Source organism: Papaver somniferum, chromosome 2, assembly GCF_003573695.1.
Source record: "Papaver somniferum cultivar HN1 chromosome 2, ASM357369v1, whole genome shotgun sequence".
Taxonomy (NCBI): Eukaryota; Viridiplantae; Streptophyta; class Magnoliopsida; order Ranunculales; family Papaveraceae; genus Papaver; species Papaver somniferum.
The window spans coordinates 85,301,208-85,314,378 of record NC_039359.1 but is presented as its reverse complement, the minus strand read 5'-3'; the positions used below and the strand labels follow the sequence as shown (position 1 = coordinate 85,314,378).

General features: G+C 34.3%; 1 protein-coding gene across 1 annotated transcript; it reads right to left on the bottom strand.

Moving 5' to 3' along the window:
* Positions 1 to 351: 351 nt before the first annotated feature.
* Positions 352 to 4,970, bottom strand: LOC113348270 (homeobox-leucine zipper protein GLABRA 2-like). Its single transcript, XM_026591981.1, has 10 exons — positions 4,759 to 4,970; positions 4,283 to 4,590; positions 3,859 to 3,976; positions 3,516 to 3,713; positions 2,953 to 3,339; positions 2,549 to 2,650; positions 2,045 to 2,429; positions 1,673 to 1,944; positions 1,369 to 1,455; positions 352 to 876 (listed from the first exon to the last, which is right to left on the bottom strand). The coding sequence occupies exons 1-10, from the start codon at positions 4,840 to 4,842 to the stop codon at positions 496 to 498; spliced, it is 2,322 nt and encodes a 773-aa protein (XP_026447766.1). The 5' UTR covers positions 4,843 to 4,970; the 3' UTR covers positions 352 to 495.
* Between the last annotated feature and the right edge of the window lie 8,201 nt (positions 4,971 to 13,171).

The window sequence follows — 13,171 nt, the reverse complement described above, 5'->3', positions numbered from 1 at the left end:
GCGCATGAATTTCTGGAGGTCTTCGGAGGGACATGAGTTTACTGCTCAGACTTGCATAAGCAAAATTTCAGTGTCAACGTTCGTGTACTCTTGGTAGATGAATGCATTAACTGTACATTAAATGTTTACCGAGTTTAGTTAGAGTAGGCTTCCAGCTGATAAGAACTTCATAATGTTAGTCTGTCCTAACCCGTATATATGTCATGCCGCCCACTTTGGAAGTATATATATCGTGTGAGTTGTCAACTATCTCAATGGGTCTTACTTAGAAAACATTATAAAATTGAAAAACCAACGAAAATATTAAACCAACTTAATATATAGTATATACATTCAATCAATAAATCGTGTTTATTAGCAAACACCACCACCCTTGAATAATTTCATCAAAGTATACAACAAATACTAGTTTAATTCTTTTTTATTTTTCTTATTTTTTTTCCATACAAATTTTATATTTTAATACGACACTGTTTAAAGTTCATGCATTATTAATTAATCTTCACAATCTAACCCTTTCTTGATATTTTGAAGAGTACATGCAACAAGAGTATTAACTGTTTCGAGTGATTCCATGGTTAACTTAGCTGTAGGAGTTGAATTGGCTAGAATTTGAAACACCATGGTGAATAAAGACCCAGCTCCTTCCACGGTTTTCTCCTCTAGTCGAGAACTAATCACCAGCGGCCTTGTCTCGAGCCCGTCTGAGAGAATGGAGAATCCAGAGGGAAGAATTGCAACTTTACTGGAGTCACATCCTGTCATTGCCGATTGCAACTCTGGAATATCCACTGAAGCGTAAACTATCATCGATTCAAAACCATTCGTGCAACAATCTTGTAATATCCACGTACTACTGTCTTTTGATTTCGATGCCTTCATCAATAAATCCACGTCATATTATTAGATTAAATAAAACTGAACTGCTCGTATAGTTTTTCTAAATTATATACTCCCTCCATCCCACTCCTAAGTGACCTATTTGAAATTTGCACAATTTTTAAGGCAAGCAAGGAAAATAGTATTTTTAATCATTTTTTACAATTATACCCTTATGAATAATAACTAGTGAAATTTAAAAATGGTTTATCTCTCAAAATACTCCACGGATGTTCGCAAATTTCATACAATTGAAAAGCATTTTAAAACACCTACGTAACGAATATAAATATACCTATCAAATTATACATATTTCATATATTATTTATAATTAACTAAAAGGATAATTCCGGAATATCTCATTGTTTAGTGATATAGGTCACTTATCATTGGGACAAAATCTAAAATCAAATAGGTCACTTAGGAGTGGGACGGAGGGAGTAGTTTCTTATTAAAGAAAATGAACACTTTCTGGTAGAGATTACTCACTTGGATGGTGACGGTGTTCCCTCGGTCTTGTCCTTTCGCTAAGTTTGCGATGGATTGTACCGGACCTCCCATCGACATAATATCCCACTGTAAGTTCCCACGAAAACAAACAACAATATGTCATGTGTGGTTAGTACCATTAGGTTGCATTTACAAATGCCTGCATGGTAAGTGTTAGGAACCCAAAATTCTAAACTTCCAAGTGATAAGAATTACAATGATAATAATTAATAAGCAAAAACATGCACGCCTTTGACTAAATAAAACAAATAAGCAAGAGAGAATGAACATGCTAGGGTTTTACCTCCATTCGACGAGCATCATCTCTTAAAAAATCGAACAAGACATTGGGCGCAACAGGAACCCAAGTAGATGAAACTGCGCACACAATCACTCCAAGAGGTTCACCGGGATCATTCAAATTCTTGCGAGACGCAATTCTTATATCATCTCCAGCTTTTGTTACGATCTTCGTCCACGTATTATGACTAGAAGCTCCAATGTCCCGACAGAAACTTGATGTCATTCGTTGCGCTAATTTCAAAACGCTTTTCCGTCCAGCTAATGTTGCAACTCCTGAGAAAATGAATGATAACATTAAGTTGTATGACACATAATTATTTAACCGAAGTTGATACAATTAACACAAAATAATGTGATGAAAGTAGGTACGTACCGCTTGAATCCTTCGTGGGAACGTTTGTTGCCATGCCAAAAACAAGTCTCTCACATTGGAGTTGCAATGTTGACATCCAACGTTTTGCACCAAATGCTACACCACTATTAACAGTAGAGCGAAACAGGGAATGAATCGTAGTTTTCTGGATTTCTAAATGCTCTATCCACATCACCTTGCAATGACCATTAGCCTTATCCTCGATAATGCAACCGGATGGACGTTTGCGAAATTTCACTAGTGAAGCATCGATCGTGTCTTCAACATTGTCAATAGAGACATCAACAATAGCCCAACGCTCAGGACTTAGCTGTTTACAATATCTAATGAAATACACTTCTCTGGTGGGCACTAAAGGTGTGAGCATTTGAAATTCAGCGAACATCTGAAACCAAAATACAAACAATTAGTTAGAGACTACAGAATTTTTTACTATGTCTAAGCTTGAAATAATTTGTAGATTTTCTGTTCTTTAATGTCATTAACTGTCATATATACACTTACCAGTTGTGCAGCACCGTTTTTATTTGCGCCTTCCCCGCTGCTGATTACGTCGACTGTTGCAGCTTTGGAGATCAACGAAGGAAACATTTCCTTCCATTGGTTCTACAGCAAATAAACCAGTAATTTTTGAAATTCTCGAACAAGATTGCATCGGGAAATAAAAAATCAAAATCAAGAAGGTGAAATTAATAAACTACAAAGAAACATCAAGTTGGGCCTCAAGGTGGCAGCGAGCTCCGGTTTAGATTAGGATTTAAGGCCCATTTAAGTGCGTCAGTAACGTGTCTACACTTGGACCTACTGACGGTATAAATTGTTGCAACGGCAAAACAATTGCAATACAATCCTAAGAGAGAACCTCCATCCAAAATCTCTACAAAAGACAATGAGCATATTAGTCTTACCACATCCATAAAAGCTTGAATCAACTTAGGTAGATCAACAAAGACAACACCAGCCTCTCTTGAAACCTCAATTGATCGGCGAACTCGTGCACTTGTTGAACTACTCTCGGGCGAGAATTCACGCTTATACTCATCATAGTTGAGGATCTCACGGCCGGATTCAACGCTTTGAACCCATAATGGTTCACCAGAAGTAGCCATTTTGATTAGTTCTTCCATGGATTGGTTAACCATATCAAATATTCTGGATTTATCGATCCCAAAGATACCAGTATAGTAATCCAATGTGCTTCTATTCTCTTGACCATTATTACCAGCCGACCCTGATGAGGTAGGGGAAGTAGCTCCAGTAGCAAATTTCCGAGCAGTTGAACGTAGCTTGTCTACCTACAAATATTTATTACCATGCAAAAAATAATGTAAAAAAGTAATGAAATTTCAAAGATACAAGTAACAATCAAGCCAAAGTATATGTAAAACAAAAAATAATACTAGATCGCAAACATATATATATATATATATATATATATATATATATATATATATTCACAATTTTTGGATACCTCGGCTTTGAGTCTTGCATTCTCGATACGAAGCTGTTGTTCTTCAGTGCTTAATGTGGCAGAGTCTTTGCTAGTAGTAGCAAAACCACAGTTAGGACAACACGACTTCTTGATTGTTTCTCTCATGACTCGGTTTTCTTCTTGGAGTTTATCCATTTCTGATTTTAATAAAGAATTTTCATGGCGTTCTTGTATCGCCTGCATGTATTTCATTGACATCGTATATGTTATTAACATGGTCATGAGATCATGATATTCAGCAAAATCAAACTTCAAAACTCGTGAGGATCCAGATCAATATTGGGGCATGCACATGGCAATAATCTTTTCTTATGCTAATTACCTTGATTTGCGTTCGACGGTTTTGAAACCAAAACTTGACTTGCCTGGGAGCAAGGCCTAGTTTCTTACTCAGTTGTTGTCTTTGCTTCTCATCCGGATGCGGCGATTCTTTAAATAACCTGCAATCATCATTGAATTATGAAGCTTAACCCAAGCGATATAAGTTGAATGAATGTGAGATCTTATTATAACGTAATTAAGACCTAACTACAGATGACTAATTAATTAAGACATATGCCACGATCAGCAAATGATAGCAAAATATTGGTTAGTTGTTGCATGCTTAACGTTGGATTAATAGATCCTACATCTGAATACTATTTCGATTATAACCGAGTCATCTCAGGACGATTCATTCTGAGGTACGTGGCTACTTGTGTAACATAAAAACATACTGTAAAACTAAAAAAGGTTAAGAAACGTACGCTTCCATTTCTTTGATTTGTTCAGCTGTATGTCTATGATATTTTTTCCTCTTCTTCTTGCTCTTGTTGTTGTTATTATTATCTTCTTCATCACCTTCCTCGTCGTGCAATCTATCCATCCCCATGTCATCATCATCTGTTCGACATGGTCCCGTGTTTTCACTACTAATTTCCAACATATCTTCCTGCTGATGATTATGATGAGATTTTCCACCACCGTATCCTCCACCGCTTTCTTCATCTCCTTCTTCAACTTCCATGCTTCCCGGCCCTCTCCCACTGCCACCGGCATGGCGGAAAATACCAGCCTAATTAAAAAAACAAATTAATCTATCAATTCAATAAATGATTCAAAACAAGAAAAAAAACAAAAAGAGAATCAAGAAATAAATTAAGGGATTAATGAATTAAAACAAAGGAATTAAGTAGGTATTTATTGTTCTTTGATTGATTATTGATTCCTAGCTAATCCTTACAAGAGTGAGAGAAAGAGCGGGAGAAGCAAAGAAATCTTTAGTATGGGTAGCTGGAGGATTAGAAGACATGTTTACAAGTCCCATTTGGAGTCGATCGATCCGAGAGAGTATATGGAGTAATATATCTGAAGGGTTGAGGAATCAAATAACTTGGGATTGTGTAGAGAGATAATAATAAATTAGTAGGGTATGAAAGATTTAAAGAAGAAGAAACAAAAGAAAATTGAGGTTCTGGGTTTTATCTGTATTAATTTTTTGGTGGAGTAAGAGTGAACTGGTAAAGTAATAAAGTAGCATTAGGGCTGGTAGGTGTTGAATGTTAGATATAGTTAGCAGGAACTAATTACAGGACATACCACTTTGGATGAGTACTCATTCCCAACGGTTTTTCTAGTTATGTGTAAGAGTATATTATATTTTTGCGTATGCGTACAAGCCTATATGTATGTGTTTGAGAGCAACTTGATTGATTATTTGATTTGGGAAAAAGCTATAATACTGAATATACTTTTTATGTACATGTACTAGGACATGTCAATTCATGCTTTACTTTCATTTGCTTGTATGAAATTTCTATTTCAATAATTCTAAACAAATCTTGGGTAACCTGTTGTGAAATCCTACACTCAGAGCTAACCCAAAAAGATTTAACAGATAATATTATATAACTCCATATATATAGCATATTTCTTTTTATTTTACTCTTCTGTTTTAGGGAAGTTCATGACTTGTAAGTTGCTTCTTGAGGCAATTCTGAGACTGAGAGATTATGTATAATTAAAATTATCATTTTATTCCAAGGGAAAACTTTTTGTGTTTTGACTTCTGAAAACCATATTTACTCTATCTCTATGTTTCCAAGAAAAGAAAAATGTATTTACTTTACACTTAGGTGTTGAATTTCATTTTTGATCCTTATATATATATATAAGACGTAAGTGGAAGAATAATTTCTTGAAATGACATCCAAATTAATGCAGTTTCGATTTTCAGTTTTAATTAAGTATATCCATATTATGCGTCCCTCCCACATTAGTTGTTGCACACCGTACCATGTACCCCAGCTCACTTAAGACTGCCATCTTATACACATTATGAGTTTGCAACTCCGGATATGACAGTCTTTTTGGTATTTTGGGTAGAAGTAAAAGAAAAATGATGAACTTTTCAAACTACACTTCAAGAAACAGCAAGTGTTAGATGCAGTCCTTGCTTCATCCTTCTATGATACAAGCAGCCGTCTTAGAGGGGTTAACATGAGCTCAATTTCTTCCGTCAGTGACTCAGTGTCCTGCGCTCTCTCCGTATTAACTATTTTCATAATGAAATCGCCAAGTGAACAACTAACTCTAACTGATGGGCGCATGGGCATGCATGGAGAATCACCTCGATGCATGTTTCCTGGCCTTCGTGCGTCCTCCTATTTGGCCTGCAACACTTAATTTGTGAGCGGGTACAGATTCACACTTTATCGCTGCAACACTGAATTTGTGACTAACCGTTACCGACTTTCCAAATTCACCAGCCATTTAAAGTTAACCAACTCTTCCGAGGTCAAGAAAGAAGGATGTTAACACTTCAATTAGAGCCCGTCTGGCAGTATCTGTTCATCAAATTTTGTTTCAAGGATTTGATCTAGTTGGAAAGGTAGTTAGGAGTCTCTTCTCCCCTTATGTTGTCTCTTTAGCATATTCCTTCATTTCCTCTTTTTTCTTATACCGTGTCGTTCACCATATTGGGTGTCAAAATTAATAAGAGACTTTTGGCATATTCCTGTTTTACGATTGATGAAATGTCAGGTGTTCTTTATTTTGTCACACCTCTTATACCCCGTACACTGTTTCAAACACTTGCGCATAAAAGAAAAGAGATATATTAGAAAATTATTGGAGTTAAAAAAAAGAATCCATATTGATTCCGAAGCCGTATTCTGAACTTGCAATCATTTCATTTTAAACCAGAAACCTAAATAATTCATTTTTATTTTGCTATTTATGTATGTTTCCTGAAATCTATTCCAAGGCAATTCAATCTCAATCATTTCATTCAGTCTCAGAGTTGAGTATTAATAATGTAGTATAATTGGCATACAAATAGAAATGGTTCCATATGTTACACCTTACAACCAGATTACATGCATGGTGCGTGCGGTACTGGTTTCAATATGGGTTTTACTTGAGCGTAGTTGGATACCTACATATATATATATATGCAATTGCATGCATGGCATTTCATTAAAATAATCTCTGCAATAATATATCTTGCCCAGGAGAAGAGGTACCGATGCCAAAGTAATTAACATGTGACCTGTCCATTCACCCCAATATGGCCGATATATATCTTGAATACCAGCCGGTCAAACTGCTGTCAGTGCTTAATCCGATCATTCACCAACTAGCCTAAACTCCATAGACAGTCTACTCTATAAAGTGATCAGTCCAGATCCTAAAATATTTCATCACATCCACATTACTGTAGTAACATTATTACTTTCTTAAATGCCTCGTAAGTAGTAAGTACCTTTCTAATATCTTTAAATTTGTCTTTAAAACAACCGTTTCCTTTAACACTGTTCACATTATTACAGAGATAAGAGAGGAATTATAGAGCTCATTGGACCACATTCATCCGACAGCATTCTCATTCACACTTAATAATAACAATGATCAGTTGTCTTCCAGAAGCACGATCCTTTCTTTCAACAACTTATTATGGGACCGATAATGGTCAGCAAAACGTCAGCAATAATCTCGACGGTGAAGTATATATAGTTTCTTTGCAGTGGTCGAAAGAGCGAGTAAAACGGAAACGGATAAGTTTGACCTTTACCCGCTTAACTACAACGGTCAGGATGCAAGTCTTCGGAGAAGATCATTTTAAAGTCACAAAACCTAATGACACTGAGGACTGGAAGTTCTCAACTCTCCAGAATTAATCCTGAGAGTTTTGGCTAATTTATTCGTCTAAGAGCAACTGCAATGGACGAGTAAACCCAAATTTTTAGTCGAGTGGGCTGGCGTAGTGGGATGGATCATCGATCAAAATTTGATCAAAGAGTAAAATCCAGACCAAATTTGGTCAGCGATCAAGACCAAATCTAAATATAGTCGGGCGTTAATATAATCTCCGCTACACATCGGGCGTTGATATAATCTCCGCCATTCATCGCGCGTTGGTATAGTTAACGTCCAACGAACAGGCGTGCATATAAACTTCGCCTGAATGGGGCGTTGGTAAAGATAACGCCCGATGGGGCGTTCATAAACTTAACGCGCGAAATGGGGCGTTCATATACTTAACGCCCCACTCCATTTTCAAAGTTTAAAATTTTTGAAACTTGCATGGGGCCGGCTTTATACCTCCGCCCCATTTTATTTTTTTTTGAAGCATATACTATACCAACGCCCCACGTCGGACGTTATCTTTACCAACGCTCCACGCCAGGCGTTATCTTTACCAACGCCTGATCCCAGACGTAATCTTTATCAAAGCGCGACCAAATATACTCTTTTCCCACTACGCCACATGATGGACTAAATCCAAATTTGGTCTTTTTTTTTTAATCTTTCTATACTCGCACCACTGTGGACGCTCTAAGCATCTATAACTGTGCTTTTATACTAAAGTGTACGTTAAGAAGACTGACTACGGATGATTTTTTTACCCTTTTTCTATTTGTGGATCTTGAAGTCGGTTAGTTGAGGACTGGTAGATAGATGTGTGGGATATGTTGCATGAAGAATTTTAGTTTGTCTGCTAATTAATGAATAGCTTTTTGCCTTTTTCATTTGCCTAACATATTACTTTCCAGGGGGGGCACTTTTGGGCTTCAATTGCTAGCTTTTCGTAGTCTTTTGACCAATAGAAAACAATTTTATCCCAAGAAAAAAAAATATGATAAAGCCTAAAAGGTTCTTGTCATTTTTTCATGTTCAAGTTCAATGCTGATTTTTTTTTTTTGTTAATTATAACAAGCACTGGTTCAAAATGAAGATTAAAGGATTACGACTAAGTGAACTTACTTCCTAAAAGAATCTCATAATTATGATTAATGATGTTATTAAGCTTTTATGTTGAATGCTTGAAAGTATTGATAGTTCATAAATAAGCTTTCACCTGCAAAGTTTAAGCAAGTCATGATAGGAAGTAGAACTTGACACCTTGTTGTTCAGACTGCTTTCCGCGGAACATTTTGGGAATCCAGCAAATGAAGAACAAAAATGCTTACTCGAAACACGTGAAAGTTGAACATACAGGTGAGGTGATAGCTTTGACGCGCTCGCTTCCTTTCGGATTTATTGATGCAACACTTTGTTTTAAGGGGCTACATGCCTACATGGGAATGATCTCAAATACCCAGCCATCTAGCTTAGAGTTGTGTGTAGTCGTATTAATTATTAAGATCGTCAATTAACATAAAAAATTTGAGTAAAATACTTTAGCTAAAACTCTGTTGTACTTGTAGTTATTGGTTGGCTGTAATTGACACGACACGTCGTCAAATTGACCTAGTCAAAGGTTCGTGTTCTCTAATAATATATGATAAGATAATCGAAGCACTTTTCGGGCACTCATTGATCACATTCTCATATGAGATTTCATATGAAATACCGAGAGAGAAGAGAGTTAGTTGTTGAATACGTGAGGAGTTGAAGTGCAGTTGCTAGTAGGGTTTCTAGACACTATCATCTATGACGTATAGGGTTCAGCAGGAGATGCAACTCGAGCATCAAACCCATCAACTTCTCCGAAATGGAATACCATTGTTCGCTTGTGCCAATAATGTTTTGGCGAAAAACCGTGTATGCTATACATGTGGTCCGGAAGTGTACCGTTCATTTCTTAATACCATTCATCATGCAAGAATTGTAGACATGGGGTAACTATTTTCGGATTAGAGATAGAGATTCTTAATAATGATATGGTACAACTTTTTATTAGTGTAGTCGAGTTATAACGTGTTTGGATACACATTCGGAAATAATTTTTTGGTGTAAAATATTGGAACGACTTCTAGAAACAAAAAAATCGACTTTTTATGAAGCAAAATATCTTTGTTTCTGACATCTGCTTCTCCAGAATCGGAAACACTATCCAAACGCATTATTAGGCATATGGAAGCTTTTGAACTAGGTATAGATTTCAGGCCACATGCTCATTTTTGATCATTTAACACTTGTTGGAAACTTTTATATTATAAAAGGGTAAAATTATAAGACAAAACCTATCAACGAATGATTTTTTTTATGTTCGATGTTAAAAAGAAAAGAAAACTAGAACTTGCTGAAAGCATTATGTTGGGTTTTCTTATATTGTGCACCCGTGTACAAGATAAAAACCAATTATTAGTATGGAAAATTATAAACAACAATAAAAATATATGAGAGAAATCAAATATTCATGGATTTTAAATTCTCTCGCTATAAATGCATTTTCCAATATTACCGTTTATATATTTATTGTTGTTTACAATGTCACATGTCAATGATTGGCTCTTATTTTATGTATGAATGCACAAGATAACAAATTCTAAATTTTATTACCTATTTACGAAAGGTATACAAAACAAATCTTACTATCAAGTTTATGTTGCCCTAGATGTCAACGGAACAAATAAAGATGTTTGAGATGAGTAATTTTTTAACTATGATACTCACTGTCTTGCCCAAGATATTAATACAATAACCGGTGGAGTTTTTCGGCATTTACCAAAACCTTTGGATTTTTCGTACCCTTTCAATCAACACTAAATGAAAATTGTTAGAGATTCTCCACTAGAATGTATGTGAGTATAACTATCTAAATTCACATAGGATAAATATTTGTTTTCTCTAAAATTCCCCTCCAACCCCAACTTCTTAAATCAATATGAAGATTGAAGATGCATGACTTAATTTTTGGTAGACCGGTCTATCCTAGTAAGCTTTTGCTTAATTAAAATTAATTTTAATAAACTCAATCCGTTTTTGAGAAAGAGTTAGTATCATTTTTTCATTTTAACCTAGAAATAGACCAAATTGAAAAGTGATATTAATTCTTTTTCAGAAATGAATTTTTTTTATATAAAAACAGAGTTTTTTCGAGCGACGTGGTTAACCGGAGCTTCTGGTTGATTCTGGCCCCACTGTTCTAAATTTCAACCAATAGAATTTGAGTATACTATTTTTGACCAAAATATATTTTCCAACCAATCACATTCAAGAAAAATATATTTCCTAAAAACACATAATCTAAAATTACCAAATACAACAAATCCTTATATTAAAAAATAAAAAATAAAAATTGTAATAATCCACGATCGAACTATTATTCATCATGATTTCATCGCATAACATAAAAACAATCATAACGATAAAAATCCAATGTCTAATGTCCAATTACACTTCTTAAAATTCATTTAATTCTAATTGCAATTCCAGAACTAATAATTAAATTAATTTTAATTAAATTTTACTACTGTGATTGAGATGAAAATTAAAACTGCTCTTCCAATCTAGACAATGACTGAAAGTCAAAATAAAATTACCTCGATTTGTGCATCGTTACCGATGATCAAAGTGTACTTTTCTGGCCGCAGAAACATTGACAAATCCTGTCAAATAGTTAAAATACAAAATCATTAAATGAAAAAAAAAACATTATACAAAACTTCAAAAGTTTAACCCTAAGCAGCAACGGCAACAACAACAACAACAACAACAAAATGTGTGGAAAACAACAAAATAAGTTTCAACTTTCAAAAATAATTCCAAATATTATCATTTTTCTTAAAATTATTAATTCCAAAAATAAATATTTTCTTAATATTATTCATTCCAAAAATAAATAAAATGATAACTATTCCTAGACGTTCAGGATATGCTTAATATTTTTTTATCGACATGTATATATATACTATCAAAAATTAAATAGGGATAACCAAAACCTTACCGTTTATAGATTTTCATTATTATTTGTGTTTCTATTCCATAAAAACAAAATATTAAAAAGGAAAATTAGATCTATATACAATATTTTGTAACTTTTTTATTGTTTGGAAAAAATGTAAGGTTAAATGTTTTTACTAAGATATAAAAACTTTCGATATTTATTAGTTATTAATTTATATTATTTCCAAACAAAGATATAATTTTATTTTACTAGATTTTTGGGTCTGGTGTCTCTCAATATAAAGCATTTGATGCAAAAGCCAAACCCTATTGTCCACGGTGCTTCTATTCCTCAATAGTTGTTCTTCATGTGATTTATGATTATATTTTCTGACCTATTTTGGATTTTTGTTTTATCTAGCTATTTTGGATTTTATTCTTGCAGGTACCTTCACTCATCGTGTGAACTTTTTTTGATCATGCACCTGTTGTAATCGGGCATACTTCAAGCAATATCAAGGTATAAACTCATTAATTATTGATTTTCTTGATTTTTTTTTGTTTGATGCAATTCCTGCAAATATTGTAGTTTTTGTTTATGCGACTCATGATTTCATTTTCTGGTATATTTTGGCCTTTTGTTTTGCTCTATTTTGGATTTTTATTTTGCAGATACCCTCAATCATTCACCAATTGTAAAAATGTTTTGCTTGATCATGCACCTGTTGTAGTCAGGCATACTTCAAGCATTATCAAGGTACAAACACAATTCCTTGATTATTTTTTCGATGCAATTCCTGCAAATATTTGTAGTTTTTGTTCATGCGACTTATAATTTTATTTTTTGCTTTATTTTGGCTTTTGTTTTGCTCTATTTTGTTTTTTTGTTTTGCAGGTACACTCAATCATTCACCAATTGTAAACATTTTTTGCTCGATCATGCACCTGTTGTAGACGGGGATACTTCAAGAAATATCAAGGTATTACACGCTTCAAGAATTGTGGCTGGCAAGATAATTATCATTCTTGATATTTTTTTTGTTTGATGCAATTCCTGCAAATATTGTTGTGGTTGTGATATCAAATACTCCATGATTGTTTTTTGGTTCTGCAGGTCTTATTGATGCATCAACACGAGTTTTGGAACTCTTATCATTGTTTATTGATTTATGTTGTCACTGCTTCATCTGTTGAGATTTAGGAAAAAAGAAAGTTCATTCAACTTTCACTGGTCGTTATGGTGTATGTTTATTTTTAACAATTATTTTTTCATTTTTGTTTGACTAAAATCAAGGAAGCAAAAGTAAACAGACTTGAACACGAGGGTGTTTTTCCCTTTTTTTTTATGTATTATATCGTTCTATTTTTTTTATTTTCATTTTGGTAGGGGTGTCTTTCACAGGGTGAACAGATTTGATGAAGAACATGAGGAAGACTATGCATTTTAATACTGTCTGCATTTTTTTTTGTATCTGTTGAAACTTGCTATATAGGACGCAGATCTTGATTCATGCATGGTTATAAGTTTATTTCATTTCTCTTCA

Bases quoted from the DNA above. Each gene is read 5' to 3' on its own strand.
- LOC113348270 (XM_026591981.1), bottom strand. From the start codon at position 4,842: ATGGGACTTGTAAACATGTCTTCTAATCCTCCAGCTACCCATACTAAA. The intron at 4,591-4,758 runs GTAAGGATTAGC...TTTTTTAATTAG, and splicing joins CCGCTCTTTCTCTCACTCTT to GCTGGTATTTTCCGCCATGC. The intron at 3,714-3,858 runs GTAATTAGCATA...AAATACATGCAG, and splicing joins ACCGTCGAACGCAAATCAAG to GCGATACAAGAACGCCATGA.